This window comes from Neolamprologus brichardi, chromosome 6 (genome assembly GCF_056152115.1).
Source record: "Neolamprologus brichardi isolate AB-2024 chromosome 6, ASM5615211v1, whole genome shotgun sequence".
In the NCBI taxonomy this organism is placed as follows: Eukaryota; Metazoa; Chordata; class Actinopteri; order Cichliformes; family Cichlidae; genus Neolamprologus; species Neolamprologus brichardi.
Genome location: NC_142109.1, coordinates 888964 through 908709, shown reverse-complemented (window position 1 = coordinate 908709; position 19746 = coordinate 888964). Strand labels below are relative to the sequence as shown.

The 19746-nt window shown below is 39.7% G+C and overlaps 2 protein-coding genes across 2 annotated transcripts in view; one reads left to right on the top strand and one right to left on the bottom strand.

The window, feature by feature from the left end:
* The window catches only part of LOC102784499 (voltage-gated delayed rectifier potassium channel KCNH1-like), a 74233-nt gene extending 72886 nt beyond the window's left edge, over nt 1-1347 (bottom strand). Inside the window, exon 1 of the mRNA XM_087841415.1 lies at nt 1178-1347. Coding sequence (XP_087697541.1) covers nt 1178-1250 — 73 coding nt within the window. The 5' untranslated portion in view covers nt 1251-1347. The remainder of the gene's footprint in view (nt 1-1177) is intronic.
* Nucleotides 1348-4705: 3358 nt separating this feature from the next.
* Nucleotides 4706-19727, top strand: rcor3 (REST corepressor 3). The gene is made up of 12 exons (XM_087841414.1): nt 4706-5112; nt 5215-5271; nt 7310-7387; nt 7513-7565; nt 12023-12184; nt 12371-12495; nt 12978-13056; nt 14461-14676; nt 16908-16985; nt 17198-17255; nt 18145-18389; nt 18621-19727. The coding sequence occupies exons 1-12, from the start codon at nt 4989-4991 to the stop codon at nt 18999-19001; spliced, it is 1656 nt and encodes a 551-aa protein (XP_087697540.1). The 5' UTR covers nt 4706-4988; the 3' UTR covers nt 19002-19727.
* The last annotated feature ends 19 nt before the right edge of the window (nt 19728-19746 follow it).

The following is a 19746-nucleotide window of genomic DNA, read 5'->3' as shown; positions in this document are numbered from 1 at the left end:
CAGGGTCTAGTTGCTGGACCAGGGATGGGATTCACTCAGCTTTAACATCACTCTAGATTTTTAGCTAGCTTAGTGTTAGCATGTTGTCTGTGCAGGTACTTGCAAAGAGCCGAATTTGTGTTGGCAGCAAAATGTGTTTGTCCTGGATGGAGGTTCCACTCACTCTTGTGTTTTTGTCCTTTTGTGAATTAAAAATAAAAGTAATGTCTATATCCACCTTTAAGAATGTGCCAAAATCAGCTGATTGTAGTACAAGTGCAAGTGGAATCAATGAGCAGGCACACAGACTAACAGTTCAAAGGAATTGAACTCCTGGGAACTGGTTCTTGATTCCCATCCCACCCCCAACAATCAGATGTTCTATGAGGAAATAAGGCGACGGCAGAAAAGAAAAACTCTTTTTTTTCTGCCTCACATTCTACTTTTACCTCAGGAACCAGAGGCTAAGAAAGTAATTAAGTAAGTAACATTTATTTATAAAGCACTTTTCACAGATAAAATATGGATGGTAAAATGGGGCCTGATTATTCAAGACCTTACATAAGGCGAAGGACTTTGAAATTTGATTCTGGATTTAACACGAAGGCAATGAAAAGAAGCTACTATGGGGAAAATACTGTCTTGCTTGTTACTTCTTCTAAGTACTCTAAGGAGCTTGGAAAGAAAAGCGTCTGGACTTCTTTAAGTTGGTTGAAGACGTTTCGCCTCTCATCCGAGAAGCTTCTTCAGTTCTAAGGTCAAACGTTGGAGAGTCCCAGATTTAAGATCTGTGGAAGTAACCCACCACGAGGGACAATGGACCCAATAATGATCCTCTACCTAATCACATGAGCCAAGGTGTGAAAATGGGTGTATATATATATATATATATATATATATATATACACTCCAATCCACAAAAGGGAATGTGTGTGTGTGTGTAGGGAAAGTGAGGGAGAGAGAGAAAGAGAGAGAGAGAGGAATAGCCATCACTGAAAGTAAAGAGCTACCATGATAAATTTAAACCATAATTACTTGTGGTTTCAGTACTACTTGGGTTTTTAGCAATTGTGTGTGTTTATGTGGCTATGCCTGAAGGCGAAATGAGCAACAGAATCACAAAACATTATATATAAGAAACATATTATCACCATTTGTAGCCAGGTGCAGAATAGATCAGAACCGGATCGTATCTTACCGTTGGACCGGCGCACGATGTTCTCTAGAAACGTGTTCTGGGGGGCCACGAGACCCCGCCGTCCTCTCGCCATCCTGCCGTCCTTCTGCAGTGAGCAGAACGAGCTGCTTCCTGCCGCTCACATATTACATATAAACACGAGCTTCGCACGCTGTATAGTATGTGCTTGTGCTCGCTCTCTCCCCACCTCAGCAGGCTCGCTATTGGCAGATTATTGCTGCACAAGCTTCGAGATGGGCCAGAGACTGGCTGTGATAGAGCGAGCTTCAAACATATGTGGGGAGAGAGGGTGGATGCCAGAGGAGTGAGAGAGGCGTATCAATGCTTTATACAGTGAGCATTACATTATCATCACGTCACTGATTGTGATTAAAAACACTGCAGATCATAATATTTCGGTATTAAGAAAACGTACCACAGTAAGTAATTGCGCCTGTAGTGAACACAAATGTGTGTGTTTTTTTACTTTATGCTGAAAATGTAAAGTGGGGCCACCTAAACGGAACCAATGTGCTTCAAAGTGTTGCACCTGGGTCTCCCGAGGTGAGGGATTTCGCTCGCTTTTCCAAAGAGAAATAGTTTTCAAGTCTTCAGCCCTCTGACAGGTTCAGCATTTGTTCTAAGTGAAAAAACTTACAAATACAGTGAAATCACACACACACACACACACACACACACACACACACACACACACACACACACACACACACACACACACACACACACACACACACACAAGAGGACTGCGTTTGTAAGCTAAATTTCTACTGTACCGAGTTTGCGGCCATGTCATCGTAACTGGAAAAGGCACTATGATATTGTGATAGTGCGCATTTATTTTCGTCTGTTTGTCCCATTTTAATAAACCACAATTTCGGCTGTGATAGTTGCAAAGGCTGGGTCGACATGAGATTGAACCTTATGGATTAAGAATCAGATGATACCCAAGATCACATGTGTCTTACAATAGACGAGCGAATACTTGAATGCATATATAAGAACACATTCACATGAGATACAACTTATAGCTGGAAAGTATGTTTAAAAGATGTTCAGTTTGTGAATTTATTTATTCATGTTGGTGTAACTGCAATTTACTGATCAAAGGAGAAATAGAGTGAAATAAAATAGATTTATATTTAACACAAAATGAAGCCTACATGTTATTAGTTCTACAGGTGTTGAGTACTAGTGGTACAGATTTGATAAAAAAGTTATTGATACAGAGGCTGTGCTGTAAATAAGAATGTTTCCATTTTACCAATAACTGAATGCCGATTACTGTAAAAATCAATTTATTTCATTAAAAAAGGCCTAATAACTTTTTGACAGCAGATTAGCAGGCTATGCTGCTTGTTTTTAGAATTTTTCTTATAGTGCAAGTATTTTGGGACTTTTTTCCATCTTGTTCAAAAGTTTTATTCAAAAGTTTTAGAGAAGAGCTCTCTCTCTTTCTCTCTCTCTTTCTCTCCCTCTCACCCTTCCTCCCAGGGGCTGACAGAGTTGTTGCCGTGGTGAAGTGGGAGGAGTTGTCTGCTCTTATCTTGCAGGACAAGCCCAGTGCAGAAGACGAAACATGACCAAGGGATGGACAAAGACCATAAAGGGAGGGCCAAGTTTAAACCCTTGCCTTGGCCCAACTTTTTTAACCAATCACATTAATGCCTTTATTGTTCCATATTACAAAAATTCTGTTCAATAGGCAGTGGCATCCTTTCCAGTTTGTCTGCTGCCAATAAATACTTAATAATCAGTTGTGAAAACTTGAAAATTGTTTGGCAGTCCTCACTACTTTGCAGGCATTTGTGGTGCATAGCACTGGCATTACTGTACTGGTCAAGATACTCTCCACAATGCAGCTGTAGACACTGCTGAGGATTTTAGGCAACATACCAGACTACTCGGTATTACACATCCTCACTGATGTAGATACCCAAGCAGCTTACCCTCTCCACTTCCAGCTCAGGTGGAATCTCCTCTTCTTCCACTATGATCTCTTTTGTCTTGGCTGTGTTGAGAGTAAGGTTGTTGTTCTCGCACAGAGACATCAGACCTCCCTTCTGTAGGTCGCTTTGTATGCACCAGTAATGTGTCCTATCAGGATGGTGTTGTCCACAAACTTTAAGATGATGTTATCTTTGTGATAGGTAACACAGTTGTTGGTGAACAGAGTGTAGCGGATGGGGCTGAAAATGCCTCTTTGTGGAGTGCCCATGTTTATAGTAATACTGGCTGAAGGTTTATTACCAACACTGACAGACTGAGGCTTCCCAGCCAAAGAGTCCAGGTGAGGTACAGGCCAAGTGTAGACAGTTTATGGGTGTGTTTGTGGGGAATGACCATGTTAAAGGTGTTGGCATTGTTGTTAACGAACGTGCTAATGTACCCAATCACATACTTAACGTAATCCTGTATGTTGATGCACGACCAGTTATTTACAGTCCTCATAGAAGTTATTTACAGCATCTTCAATCAAGTAATTAATCACAGACTATATTTATAAATTGGGAAAAGTAACTCTGTTAGTGAATCAAATTCACACTTTTAAATCCATGTAGACACAGAATCTCCTCCTTGGCTCTCTCTCACTCACAAAAACACTTGGCCAGGGAAACATCCAGGCTTCCGCACAGAGGAGATGACGAATTAGCAAACTTCAGAGAAACAATAGAGAAGCAGCCTTAAAGGACAGAGACAATCACTAACACTTATAGTGCAGCGTTCAGGTGAAAACTGCTTTGCTCCCAGCCGATGAAGAACAGGTACTTTGTCATCAACTTACATGGCCCTGTGTTAGTTTTCACCCAGGGCTATGTAGGGTTAGGATTTTTCCCCCTTAATAATAAGCACCATTTACAAAGTGAATTTCGTGTTTACTTGTGTTTTTTTCTCTCTAATATTTCAATTTGTTTGATGATCTGAATCATTTAAGTGTGACGACCATATAAAAAAATAGAAAATCCTGAAGGGGCCAAACACTTTTTTCAAACTAATAAATCACAGGGAGTCTGAAGGCTTATATTCCTGCAAGTATCTTCGTTATTACAGATATTATGTGTTAGTGGATTCCTTTAGCTTACAGTGCCGTTTAAATGCTTCATTGTTGTGCGGGATCTTTCTCTACTGGTCTCAGAGAGTCCACGCAGAAGGGTAATTAATAAGCACATTTTAAACAAGAATAACAGGATAACAGGTCGCATAATCATTAAGTGTTGTCAGTGGTAGGACATACAATATACAGACTGTAATAACCTGATATACGATATAAGAATAACCTGACATGAATTTATTTGAAATTTTGACATTTACAATGTGATTTATTGGTAATATTTACAGTTTCCGGATATTCTGCATTCACCGTTGTGTTATCCTAATGCTGAATCTGCATTTTGTTGGCACTAAACCTCTTGACTGTTTTTTTTCTTCTTCAGTTTGTCTCGGCGGAGGGATCTCATTTCAACGGTACCGCAGCAGCAGGAGTCGCACTACCGCACCCAAAGGTGCGTAAAAAGACTTCCGCCGCCATGGTTAGGCCCCCAGCTACAGGTCTACGCAACTAAAATATCCCTTCGGAGGAACAATTTGGATTAAAGATTTGCTAAAAACTAAGAAGAGATTGCTCGGTTGTTAAACATAGCATATCACAGCCGGAATTAACCGTGCAAGCACGGTGAGAGTCACGAGAGGGGTTACAGCGACACGGATAGAGCTGCGGCGACGAAATAAACAGCCGCAAAAGAAAAGCGTCCAGCTCCTGCTGACATTTTATTTCCCGACATAGCAGCTAAAATCGGTGAATCAGAGCGCAGAGATGCCGGGCATGATGGAAAAGGGCTCGGATTATTTAGGGAAGGGTCGCTCAAATGGCACCAAAAGTCCATCCACAGCCTCTAACGGACATTTTTCTGACGAAAGTGGCAGCGACGACGAACACGGTGATATAGCCTCGAACAGCTTCTTACCGCTCCCGATGTCCGTGTTTTGAATGTGACTAGTTGAATTAAACTGTTTTCGTGGTTGTTGTTTGTGTTTTACAGATGTAGGAATGCGTGTTGGAGCAGACTACCAGGCCACAATCCCCGATTTTGAGCCCGGTGAGTTTTTATTGTTTTCTACCTGAGTGATGAGCCGTGGTAGCCTCGGTATGTGTACAGTATCAGACTGTACTGTACTACGCTCACTGCCGATACGTTAGTTTGCTAGTGGATTAAAACTGACTGCAGTAATAGTTAAGAGTCCGATTTTCAGTCGGCTTGCTGTGGAATCAGCTTGTTTTAAAGTCAGCGTAAAGGCCGCGGAGGCAAACATGAACCGAAGTGACACAAACTTCACTGACAGCTATGACTGTCGTGTTTCTTCCAATTTATTAACAATATAAAATGTCAGGTAGAAAAGTACGACTGGAGTTTGATTATGATTACAGTTCGTTTTGAGTCATATAATTAACAATGATCGTTTTATTAAAAGAGTGCTGTGCAATTCTCACACCTCATTTCTTCATTTATTTAGCATTTAGATAATTTAATTACATATTGTGAAGGTAAAATAGATTTTAAAACCTGCTAAAGAATGTCCTACAGCTAAATAATTTAATTATTGTATTAGAAGAGCATTACGGCAAGGTATTTTGGATAAGGTATGGTAGTTGCTATGCTAAGAAAAAAAACGGAGTGCTTACTGTGAAAGATTGAACCGGCCTGAAACCCCTTCAACTGCTCTGCTCCAGATTTCACTCTTTATTTGCTCATTGTACTTCCCCACAGTCTGGACTCTCTGGTAAGTTCAGCTGTGGTTCCCCCCCTGCTCTGTACAGCCAGCAACCCGAACGATTTTCCATGTGGTCTGACACAGCTCAATATTGCATCCATGACCCATTAACCCTGTAATAATGAACATCAACTACATAGCTGTTAGTGGGGTAGAGGCCTTTCTCTTTGAAGCCATGTTGTATTACAATAATTATTTGGAACAATAAGTGCCGTATTTGCTTCATTCAGCTGAAATACAGCTTAATTTTAAATAAATTTTAGTATTGATGTTTTCTTTTTCCTCCTTGGACAACTGTACTCTGCCTGTTCACTGAGGTTTGCTGAGTCTGTGGAAGTCAGCCAGAGACATATAGTCTGGCATTTCAGTAGAGTGTTGTGTGAGTTCTGCTTTAGTGCAGTATATGTTTTCTCATCGAGTCTAGTATCTTTTTTACTTTATATTTTTTGGTGTCTTTTAATTTCTTTTACATTTTTGTTTATTGTTTTACCTGCTATAAAATTTTCTGCTGTTTTTCATTATTTTCATGACAGCACTTGATGACTCCTTTTTCAATTCAATTCAATTCAATATATATTTATATAGCGCCAAATCACAACAAAAGTCGCCTCAAGGCGCTTCATAGATACAGAGAAAATCCCAACAATCATATGACCCCCTATGAGCAAGCACTTTGGCGACAGTGGGAAAGAAAAACTCCCTTTTAACAGGAAGAAACCTCCGGCAGAACCAGGCTCAGGGAGGGGCGGGGCCATCTGCTGCGACCGGTTGGGGTGAGAGAAGGAAGACAGGATAAAAGACATGCTGTGGAAGAGAGACAGAGGTTAATGACAGATATGATTCAACACAGAGAGGTCTGTTAATACATAGTGAGTGAGAAAGGTGACTGGAAAGGAAAAACTCAATGCATCATGGGAATCCCCCGGCAGCCTACGTCTATTGCAGCATAACTAAGGGAGGATTCAGGGTCACCTGGTCCAGCCCTAACTATATGCTTTAGCAAAAAGGAAAGTTTTAAGCCTAATCTTAAAAGTAGAGATAGTGTCTGTCTCCCGAATCCAAACTGGAAGCTGGTTCCACAGAAGAGGGGCCTGAAAACTGAAGGCTCTCCCTCCCATTCTACTTTTAAATACTCTTTAAATACACTTTTTATGGCAAGTGCTATATAAATAAATATTGCTTGCTACTGAAATGGCTCAAACAGAAGGAGTAATAGGAATAGTTCTTCCCTGATGATATTCTGTAATAACATATGTACAAACTGTATCTGCTGTATATCACTGATAAAATAACTTATAAGTGTTAAATTAGCAGCAGCTGAATAAAATCTGTTGTTTTTATCATTTTTCTATAATGTTTGTACAGGTGCCACCAAGTACACAGATAAAGACAGCGGAGGGATGCTGGTTTGGTCTCCTTATCACACCATCATTGACTCCAAACGTAATGTTAATATTGTGTTTGACTGAAAATATTTAGTCCACCTTCTGTGATTTCTTTTTTTCTTTCTTCTTTTTGACACAAAAGATCAGATCCATCTAACAGTCTGTGTGTGTCTCCCTCCACAGTTGATGAATACATTGCTATTGCCAAAGAAAAACATGGATACAACGTGGAACAGGTGAGCTATACAGCAGCTGACTTTTCTTTTAAACGTGCCACAAAGTTTAACTAAATGTGGTCACAGTCTGTATAGAGGAAACGTATTATCTTGTTCATTCCCCAATTGACAAGCTGCAGTAACAGCTGGTTGTGAAAAGTCTTCAGTTGCTGTTTTCAAAAAACTATAAAACAATGAAAAAGATGTGGTAGACATGCTAGAGATATGACATTTTTCCTATGTCACACATTATTATTAATGATATGACAACTTTTCCATCTTAGCCCCATATTTTTTCACTCATGTTAAAAAAAACTGGATTAGAAAATTGGATAGAAAACTGTTCTCAATGTAAAAGATTGAGGCTGTATACAGAATGACTCCGGTATTTACTAAACCCAACATAAGAGACACTGAAGTGAAACAATACTTTCCTTGGTCCCAACCTAACAGCTGTAGAGTGCCAGCAGTAGCGGCCTTTAAAACTGCACACACTGACATTTTTCAGTTTTGGGCTGCCTTCTTGTAGCAACCTTTGCTCACCTTGTGAAACTCACATGGAAAGTAGCTAACACGCCATCTTTACATTTTTGTGACAGTCACAAAAGAAAATAAATTACCAGTTTTAACTTTGTACAGCTCTCAAGTGTAACGACATGCTGGCTTTACTGCTAGAACCAATATGAGGGGTTATTTTCACCCCGTCCCACAACAACAGCAGTAATGGAAGAGATGTAATTTTTTACACAAGTTGAAAATGTACATTTGTTTTTTCTAATCATAGGTAAGGTTTTACAAAATATGAATTTAAGATTAAGTTTTAGGGGCTTTGTGAGTTGTACAAATGGTTTAGATTATTTCAGTACAGATCTGAACTGTATATTAGAATTAATACACAAAGGGTTCATCACACAGCACAATAGTTAACTCATAATATAAATAATTTAATTATTGTAGAAGGAGAACGTTGTGAATTTTGGATAAAGTAAAATTCGCCAACTTAGGATCGATCTGCAAGGGTCTCTGCCCCTTACACCCACCCAATCTACATCGTGTCTTAGTCAGGGATGAGTTGTTGCCCCAAGCGGAAGAGTTTAAATATCTCAGGGTCTGGGGAGAGTGAAACAGTAGATTGACCGACAGATTGGTTCAGCGTCATCTGTGATGCAACGCTGCACCAGACTGTTGTGGTGAAGAAGGAGCTGAGCACGAAAGCAATGTTCCTACTTTGGCCTATGGCCATGCAACCCGATATCACAGCAAAATGTGTAATGGCCATACTGGTCCAACATGTCCATTTCATGATTGACATGTACATGCTTGCAGTAAGTTGCAGTAAGCTGCAGTAACAGCAGGGGGAGACATTTTATTTCAATCCAACATGAAAATAATAATGAGAAAGTGTAGACATTATCAGACATGCAAATACATATTAGCCGCCTAGCTTAATAGCTTTTGGCAATTGAGGACCCCATACTCGCTTTTTTGCTTGCTACCAACTTCTTGGCTTTAAATATTTACCCCTGCTGGTAATGCAACTTCTGCATGCAGTAATGCAACTTCTGCATGGGTGTCCATTTCGCATTTTAGATAGGCAAGAACCGGCATGTCTATTACATGCTTTGCCGTGAAACTGGGTTGGGCCATGAGCTCTGGGTAGTCACCAAAAGAAAGAGATTGCGGAAATGAACACCTAAGGACCTCCTTTAAAGATAGTTGGAAGAAGTATGGCCATACGGGAGGAGCTCAGACTAGGTCCACTACTCCTCCACATCATGTCTGTACTCTTGCTGCAGCATTTTGGATTAGCTGAAGGCTTTTCAGCGAGTTTTTAGGACATCCTGATAATAATGAATTATTATTAGTGGTCCAGCCTGGAAGTAATAAATGCATGAACTAGTTTTTCAGCGTCACTCGGAGACACGATATTTCTAACTTTAGAGATGTTGCGCAAATGGAAGAAAGCAGTCCTACATATTTGTTTAATATGTGCACTGAAGGACATGTCTTGGTCAAAAATGACTCCAAGGTTCCTCACAGCGTTACTGGAGGCCAAGGTAATGCCATCCAGAGTAAGAATCTGGTTAGATACCATATTTCTAAGCTTTTCAGCGCCGAGTACAATAACCTCAGTTTTATCTGAATTAAGAAGCAGAAAGTTAGCGGCCATCCAGGTCTTTATGTCTTTAAGACATTCCTACAGTTTAACTAATTGGTGTGTGTTATCTGGCTTCATGGACAGGTAGAGCTGGGTGTCATCTGCATAGCAGTGAAAATGTATGCTATGTCTTCTAATGGGAAGCATGTATAATGTAAACAGAATTGGTCCTAGCACTGAACCCTGTGGAACTCCATAATTAACCTCAGTGTGTGAAGAGGACTCTCCATTTACATGTACAAATTGGAGTCTATTAGATATATATGATACAAACCACTGCAGTACAGTACCTGTAATACCTACAGCATGTTCTAATCGCTCTAATAGGATATTATGGTCAACAGTATCGAATGCTGCACTAAGGTCTAGCAGGACAAGCACAGAGATGAGTCCACTGTCAGAGGCCATAAGAAGATCATTTGTAACCTTCACTAAAGCTGTTTCTGTGCTGTGATGAACTCTGAAACCTGACGGAAACTCTTCAAATAAACCATTCCTCTGCAGATGATCTGTTAGCTGTTTGACAACTACTCTTTCAAGGATTTTTGATATGAAAGGAAGGTTGGAGATTGGCCTATAATTAGCTAAGACTGCTGGGTCTAGAGATGGCTTTTTGAGTAAAGGTTTAACTGCAGCCACCTTGAAGGCCTGTGGTACATAGCCGATTATTAGAGATAGGTTGATCATATATAAGATCGAAGAATTAATCAATGGCAGGACTTCTTTGAGCAGTTTTGTAGGAATGGGGTCTAAAAGACACGTTGATGGTTTGGAGGAAGTAATTATTGAAGTTAACTCAGAAAGATCAATTGGAGAAAAAGAGTCTAACTTAACATCAATGGTACTAAGAGTAGCTGTAGATAATATTACATCTGTGGGATGATTATTGGTAATTTTTTCTCTAATGATAAAAATTTTATTTGTGAAGAAGTTCATGAAGTCATTACTAGTTAACGTTAAAGCGATGGTTGGCTCAAAAGAGCTCTGACTTTTTGTCAGCCTGGCTACAGTGCTGAAGAGAAACCTGGGGTTGTTCTTATTTTCTTCAATCAGTGACGAATAGTAAGATGTTCTGGCTTTGCGGAGGGCTTTCTTATAAAGCAGCAAACTATTTTTTCAGGCTAAATGATGATCCTCTAAATTTGTGACACGCCATTTCTTCTCCAGCTTACGAGTCATCTGCTTTAGGGTACGTGTTTGAGAATTATACCACCTGACTCCGTGGTTAACTCACTGAAGCCTTTCATTGAGCTACCAAATAAACAAATTGGCACTCTCTTTCTGGCCAGACACAATGCAGACATAAGTGTACACATTAGTTTTTGAATACTACTGAAAATTGTTTTCTTTACAAATAACTCACTGAACTAACACAGTCAATCCCTTAACATGTTTGTACTCTCTGCTCATGTTGCCTTTATATTAAATATTTTTTTGATTTTTAAAGAAATTATTTTAACACTCAACAACAAGACTGTCCACAAATGCCTCCACATCACCACGTCTGCAGCCTCTCATCCATGATCCACACTGCTTCATCACACGTCTGTAGCTCTTCAACTACAGAACTCTGCTCCTCAGGCCTGAGACACAGACCAGCAGCTTTGGCTGATCTACTCTCGATAGTTTTCCACACCCAAGTCTCGTTTGCTGTTTTACATGAATTTCTATGGGGTCAAAATGACATTGTTGGCAATTCTTTTCAATCTCACACCTCCCCAAATTCACCATATAATATATAAATTCCTTCTAAAAAAGTCATGAAATATAAGATGATGATGTTTTACTTTAACATAGTTACATGATTGTCAAAATGCAAAAGGGTAAAAATGACCAAACTATTAACAAGTGGTTGTTAATAGTTTGGCACTTGGGCATGTTTCAATTGGCATGATGATTCTAAAAGTGAGAGCAGAATCTTTCCCCATCATTAGCAAGACTATTTGAGTGTAAAGAGGCTACTGAAATAGTTTTTATGTCTTGAAAATATCCTATTAGTTAAGTAAACAGCAGAACTGTTGTTATGAACTTGGCTTTACTGTAGGTTGATTATGCCAAACCATTTCCTTGTTTATCTGTAAAATACTTTTACACAGTTGAAGAATGACAGCTGGTGTATGACTACCATTAGGTCATTATTTCAAACTCATGTAGAGAACAGTAACAAAGAGTGGGTAGCTACAGAGTTAAAGTGAGTAAAATGAGCACCTGCTAATTAACATGGGATTTGGCCAAATGGCTTCATCTTTTAGCCTAGGCGGTTGCTGCTTTAAGCCTGTGGTATCTGTGTTTTGGTAACCCTTTGTGTGTGTGTCTTCAGGCTCTTGGCATGCTCTTCTGGCACAAACACAATATTGAGAAATCTCTGGCCGACTTGCCAAATTTCACCCCGTTCCCAGATGAGTGGACAGTGGAGGACAAAGTGTTGTTTGAACAGGCCTTTAGTTTCCACGGAAAGAGCTTTCACCGCATCCAGCAGATGGTAACCACTTAACACAGCAACATCAGTGTTTCTGATACAGTAATGTAATGTTTCTGATATTAACAAATTTATTATGGCCATAAAGATTTGGGGGAGGGTACTGTACAAACAGTTTTGAGGTACTGTTTCTACGAAAATATCACGTGTTTTGTTTATTTTATTTTATTTATTTATTTTTTGCTTCAGTTACCGGACAAATCCATCTCCAGTCTGGTGAAGTACTACTATTCATGGAAAAAGACGCGTTCCAGAACAAGTCTGATGGACAGACAGGCTCGTAAATTGGCCAATAGGAGCAACCAGGATGAGAGGTACAGCACATGGATCAACACTACTTCTTGAATCTGACTATAGTCCTTTGTTTTGAAAAAAAAAGGTTTTCTCTTTTTTTGCTGAAAAGAAGGCATTTTGTCTCGTCAAAGCACAAAGCAGTTTGTGGACATACCTCAGTTAAAAAAATCTAGGGTGACAAGAGAGCATTTGTTAAGCAAAAAGCCCGTCTCACAGTCAGACCTACCTGTCCTTTTTGGAAATTGAAACTTTCCTGGGACATTTTGGAAATTTTTACGCAGAAGCCATTGCAGACCCATGCCCTTGAGATTTTTTTAAATATGAAAAATCATTAAAATTGTTACTTAATGTGTCTGTTTTTATTGACTGACATCCATCATCATTTCAGTTACCTAAGAACGTAAGCTCACAAAGAGTTAGTTTTGGATTCTGCTGCGTCGGTGTGAGGTTGCTGTTGTGTGACGACATCCAGTGATTGGATTTTGGCTTATTGTTGCTGCAGTGATGAGGAGATAGAGGATGCCAATCCCATTGAAGCCAACGACAGTGACTATGACCCCAGCAAGGAAGCTAAGAAAGAGGTAATTTGAACACACTTTATTCCATTTTTTTTGAAAACTAAAATGAAAATGAAACTTTACCATATACTGCTCACAAAAACAAAGGAACATTGTTGAATCAGAGTATCTGAAATACCAAGAGTTGGGCATGACTGAGTTGGTAATGGATCAGTGATGGTCTGGAGAAGTATATCCATGGAGGGATACGCAGACTTCTACAAGCCAGGCAAGGGTACCAGTATATCATTTGGGCATCCTTGGACCCACTGTCAGGCGTAGGGTCGTGGGGGTCCTTCTGGTGCACGACAGTGCCCGGCCTCATGCTGCAAGAGTATGCAAGCAGTTCCAGCAGACAACCTGGACAGGTGGCAAGTCTGCCACAGGGCTAACACATAGAGACAGAAAACCATTCACGCCAACATTCACACCAGGGTTATATGTTAGGTTACATTTTTTCCCTTCTTGGCAGTTATGTGTTTTTGGTTTGGTTTGTTCTGGGGTTTTGTTTTGTTTGTTTTTTTTGTTTGTTTGTTTGTTTGTTTGTTTGTTTGGGGGGGGGGGGGGGGGGTCACCCAATATTCTTTTAGTTCATCTGAAGACATGCATAGATATTTTATCCTGTACTGGAGTAAGACAAAATGAGTACACGAAAACAAAGAACATAAATAAAAAATAGGAAATAATAACTTCAGAGCGGGTTTTTGTACTCTTCCCTTCTCCTGCCCTGGTCTGTTGATTTCTGCGGTGGCAGTGGTGATCTTTTTCCTGTTTTTCCAGTTGAGCAGTATTGTTATAGATAATTTCCTTGTGGATTATTAAAGTATTCTGATTCCAATTCTGATTTTGATTGTTTTCTTGGTGAGAATCAGAGCCACAAGAAGAGGTGTTCTGATCTGTTTGGAGTTTATGCTTCTTCTAGATCACCAAACAGTGAACGGGGCATTGTGGGATGTTGTGGTCAAGGATGTGGGATAATTTGGTAGTTGTTTCTTTCCAGACGTTTTGTATTGGTGGACAGAGCCAGAATGTGTGAAGGTGGTCATTAGTGGTGTTGATTGTGCAGTTTATGCAAACTCTGATTCAGTCAGTCCCATGACATGTATCTTTTGCTGCGTGAGGTGTGATCTCTGTATTAATCTTTATTGTATTACTTGTATGTTGGTGTTGTTAGACATGAAACCTCAATGTACTGAAGCAATTTTGTAAAGAAGAGTGGGTGACAACTCCTCCATAACAAAATGAAAGATATATTCATTATATTTCAAATTACTGCTGCTAAAGCTAGGCTGACAGATTATTGAGTGATGGCGTATGTTTCGCTTTTTTATTCACTGCTTCTGCATTTATGTTAGTTGTCAATGCTATTTTTAAGGCCTCATATAACTACACTTTTATCAATGTTTAAAATCATTCTCTTACCTTCAGAACCAGGCAGAGCCCCCAGTGCCAGGATCTAAGGTAGCTTTGGGTCGGAGGGAGCATCAGACCCTGCAGCACCGGCATCACCAACGCTCCCGCTGTCGTCCCCCCAAAGGCATGTACCTGACCCAGGAGGATGTTGTGGCCGTCTCCTGCAGTTCCTCCGCTGCAAACACCCTTCTGCGTCAGCTGGATATGGAGCTGGTGTCTCTCAAGAGACAGGTAGCCCTCATCCTCTTGACTACTGAACTACTAAACCTAAAAAAAAAATTGTCTCCTCACATCAGACACTGGTCGCAAGTTTTCTTTGTGTCAAAATAACCCATTAATATTTGTCTGTGCAACCGTGGGAATATTTTGAACTACTAACAGACAATCATAAAATGGGTTTCCAGTTGTAGCCCCTTGGTAAGTAACAGAATGCTTAGGAGCATTATTCTTTGTTTTTAAAATACATCACTGTTGAGGTTATAGTCAAAATAACTTTTGCTGGATGTACCGCTTACATGTGTGTGTTAGTTTACATTTTGAAATAGGAGGGCTTAAATTTGATCCAAGTGCTATTTATCACCTTTCCTGTAAATATTTAGAGAGCTCTTCACGGTTGTATTGATGTACGGAAACTTGAAATGCTTAAAAAAATGGCACTACAGCATGTAACAATGGTGATACACAGCAATCACAATGTACTGACATCAGTGAACTGGAGTGAAACTAGAAAGACATATAAAAAGATTGACAGACTTAATAGACTGTCACATAACCCACAGGTAAGTGTAGTTAAGCACTAACAACGCACAGTACAAAATAAGCATCCTGTAGAAGTAATATAATTGTATCATTAGGTTATAGACTACAAGATATGAAACTACTACACTTGTAAAGAGTGAGAAAAAAGACGTTGTAAAACACACTAGTGCAGTCATGCTTTCTCAAAGTTCTCTGCACTTCCTGTTTCCTCTTTCCAAATATTAAAATAAAAACTCTACACATTTCTGACAGCAAACAACCGAAATACAATTTCCATGGCTATTTATTTGTTTTTATTACTTTATTTGCAGAAAATATTTATTTCAGTTTTGTGGTCATTTCTGTCACACTGGCCTAAAAAGTCTATATAATCCAACTTTTAATAATTCTTCCAATTTGTCCACCCATCAGTTATAACACCTGCAAATTTGTCCCATTTCAGCCCAAACCTATCCAAGCATTTAGCTCCATGAACAAATTAGTCCTTTTGAATGATTTCTTTCATTGAATGCGTTCTGCCAGCTCGTCCATAATCTTGAACACTTTTGTTACACACAAAGATGAATAACTGCATTTTGTCGTCAACATCACAACACTTGTCCATTGCCAAGATGAAAAGGCCAAAATTGTCCAGTTTGTTTTTAAACTGATGCTCTTTATTGTTCGTCTTATTGTTTGGATTGACTAGAGAAGGGCACATTTTCAAATGCGTCTTTTTTCAGGTCATATTGGCACAGCAGTGTCCAGGAAATACTTTTTGATAAACTCACCATGAGAGAACTGTTTACTAACTGTTTCATTCAACTTTATGGCAAAAAAACCCCAAAAACTTTATGGCAAAGCTCACCATGTCTGCTACATCCCTTAATGTCTAAAGCTTGGTAAAAAGTCCCTGTTGCTTTTGCAGTTTTGCTAGCAAATCTTCACATCCATTCCCACGCTGTATCAGTCAAGTTCTTGTATTTCTCTGTATGATGGTGATTCAAATGATAATTCTCAAACACAGCAAACTGCTCTCCACAAACAAAGAACACAGCTTTACCTCTTACTTCAGTTACTAAATACTCTTAGACCATACAACTCTACATTCTGCATCAAATTTTGTTTTTTTTTTCTTTCGAGGTTAGCATACATCCCTCCTAAATGTCTGTTACAATATATTCGTAGAGAAGCTGCATTTGTTTGGACACACTGAAGTATGTCAACTAAAAAAAAACCTAGTGACCTTCAGAATGACAGCAATAAAGTTTGATAAATATTTCCTCAACGTTCTTCTGTTTTTTGCATTCTCTTTATTATAGACTTTTTTTCAAAGACAGAGTTTATCAAAGAGTGTTTGGCAGCTGAAATGGGACAAATAAATGCTAAATACTTATTTACATTTGAATCCTACTTTCCTACTGACTTCATACAGCCTGGACAAGGAGCAGACAATGCCCAGGTCTGATATAGGTGATGGTGTTTCTTCAGTATGATGTGTAGGAGGCAGGACAAAGGTCACGCATCTCTGTGGAAATGTATTGAACAGTTACCACAGCTGACCATGAATCACCACCATGAATCTGAGATGGTAAAAAATGTCCAATCCAAACGACTGGGAAATGGCCAATCCCAGTGAGACATCTGAAAACAGCTTCAGGTTTTAAAGGGTTTTCTGGGAGTTTTGTTAATTCTCACCTTTGACTTTTTCATCTGTTCTTCAGGTCCAGAATGCCAAACAGATGAACAGTGGACTGAAACACATGTTGGAGTCTGGGATCGAAGACTTCAGACTACCTGAGGTACAAATACACTGAAGATGACTGATGTTATGATGATTAAGTTGCATGAAACTCCTCAGTTGAAGCCATTTATGGTAATGAGTTTTCTGCTATGATAAAGTTATGTTCTGATAAAGTGTATATGTAAATGAGGATCCCTGTTGTGGAAAGTAGAAATGTTTTTATATCTTTCAGTTTGTCGTGTGTTTTAACTTTAATATTCAATATTGTAGTGTAACCAGAAGGTGAATGCCCGCTGGACTACAGATGAGCAACTCCTGGCTGTTCAAGGTAACCTCCATGTAGAAAAAGCAGCTGCTTACAGGCTTTAAAAGTAAAATCCACCAAATGGCATACATGAAAAAGAACTTCTTTGCTTTTATATGGGCTGGTTCTCACTCTTACAGCCATTTTTGACCACAGCAGCCAGTTGTTTTCAAAGAATAAACTTTAAAAATCCACTGTGAACAACTTTTCAGCACCAAGAAGTAGATTACATTTTAAATTCACACTTATATATATTATACTTTTTATATTTTATACCAAATTACAACAATAGTCAACTCAAGATGGTTTATATTGTAGGGTTAACCTTACATTACTTTTAGGGTAAACAATGAGACAACCCCATTAATCAGACAACCTCGTGTTAAGCGAGCACTTGGAAAGGAAAAATTCTCTTTTAACAAGGAACACACCTCCAGCAGAGCCGGGCTCAGGGAGGGGTAGCCATCTGCCATGGCAGGTTGGGGTTGAGGGGAGGGAGTTTTGTCAAAAAGAAAAATGAAGCCTAATTGTAAAGTAGCAAGGGTGTCTGTCTCCTGAATACAAACTAGGTGCTGGTTCCACAGAAGATGGGCTGAAAGCTGACCGCTCTGTCTCCCATTCTACTTTTTAAATACCCTAGGAACCACCAGTAAGCCTGCTGTGAAACAATGAAGTGCTCTGTTGGGGTGATAACAGATTATCACAGTTAGAGCCTAACTGCTGAAAATAGAGGAGCATTTAAAAAAAGGAGCCAGAGGTGAACACCAGAGCTAAAAGTGACTACATTTTTACTTTATGTACAAAAACATACCTCTAAACTGTAATGACTGTTAAATGGTGCTCTCATCCATTAATGATTTTTCCTTTGCATATATTTGTGTAACTTTAAAAATCCATCTGTGTTGTTGTACAGGTGTCAGGAAGTATGGAAAAGACTTCCAAGCCATCGCAGACGTAATCGGTAATAAAACGGTAGGGCAGGTGAAGAACTTTTTTGTGAACTACAGGCGGCGATTCAACCTGGAAGAGGTCCTGCAGGAGTGGGAAGCGGAGCAAGGAACCAAAGCTCCCAATGGAGACAGTGCAACTTTGGGAGAGGAGGGAAAGAACAGCTCAAACACTCCATCAGGAAAGAGCACAGATGAAGAGGATGATGAGGTGAGACTTCGTGAATTTAGTCTTGATTATTATTGAAATCATACTGGGTGGTGTTAGTAGATGTTTGAAGACACAGTTATCCAGTTTGAAGTCCAGTTATCTTGAATTTAACCATTCCTACAAGTTAGTGGTTTTTCATTCTCTAATTTTATGTAAATTATCTTGGAACTAACTTCCAGAGCAGGATTATCTGCTTGACTTGTGTAAGTAACTCATTTTTGTTCTATGCAGGGTCAAGTCACTTCATTAGGTGCATCCCCTGCTGCCTCTTCATCATCTTCAGCTCAGACTCCAATGATATCTAGTACCTCCTCCTCTTCCCTCCACCAACCCCCTCCCCTTCTGCGCCCCTCCCTCCCTGCCACACCTTCTCTGCACCGTCAGCCCCCACCACTCCAACAGCAAGCCCGCTTCTTGCAGCCCCGATCCACGCTGCAGCAGCCCCCGCCTCTCATCCGTCCCTCCCCAATGCCACCCCGCCTTAACCCCCGACCTTCTGGTCCCTTGACCCTCAGTGGAAACCCTGCAGGGTCAGGTCTAAGCTCTGCCCAGCAGTGCTCCAGCCTGACTGTCCACCAGTCAGACACAACCTCATCTTCCTCTATCCACTAACAAATACACACTATTTTTGTTTAAGAAATGTCTAAGTCTTAACCTAAAGCTGTCTGAAAGACTGCTGCATTCAGGTCCTGTGGGAATATCTGCTCACATCCCTCAAAACATTAACAGTGACTTTCATTGCTACTGCTAATAACCAGTTCTTTTATGACATAGTGATAGACAGTCAGGTGAAAAAGAAAGTACAATCTTCAATTCTTAGGTTTTAAGTATTGGGAAAAGGGCTGTCATGATACTTCATGACATCTAGACCTTCATGTGGCTCTAAAATGATTTCAATAAAACATTAGATGAACAACAACATACACTACCTTCAAAGGTTTGGACACACCTTCTCATTTAATTGTTTTTTCTTTATTTTCATGACTACTTAGGTTAGAGAACTTAGGTTCTCAATGAAGGCATCAAAACTTTGAAGGAACACATATAGAATATATATGTAGTAAGCAAAAAAGTGTGAAATAACTCAAAACATGTTTTAGAATTTAGACTCTTCAAAATAGCCACCCTTGGCACTCTTGGAATTCTCTCGATTAGTTTCATGAGGTTCAATTCAATTCAATTCAATTTTATTTATATAGCGCCAAATCACAACAAAAGTCGCCTCAAGGTGCTTCATAGATACAGAGAAAAACCCAACAATCATATGACCCCCTATGAGCAAGCACTTTGGCGACAGTGGGAAGTAAAATCTCCCTTTTAACGGGAAGAAACGTCCAACAGAACCAGGCTCAGGGAG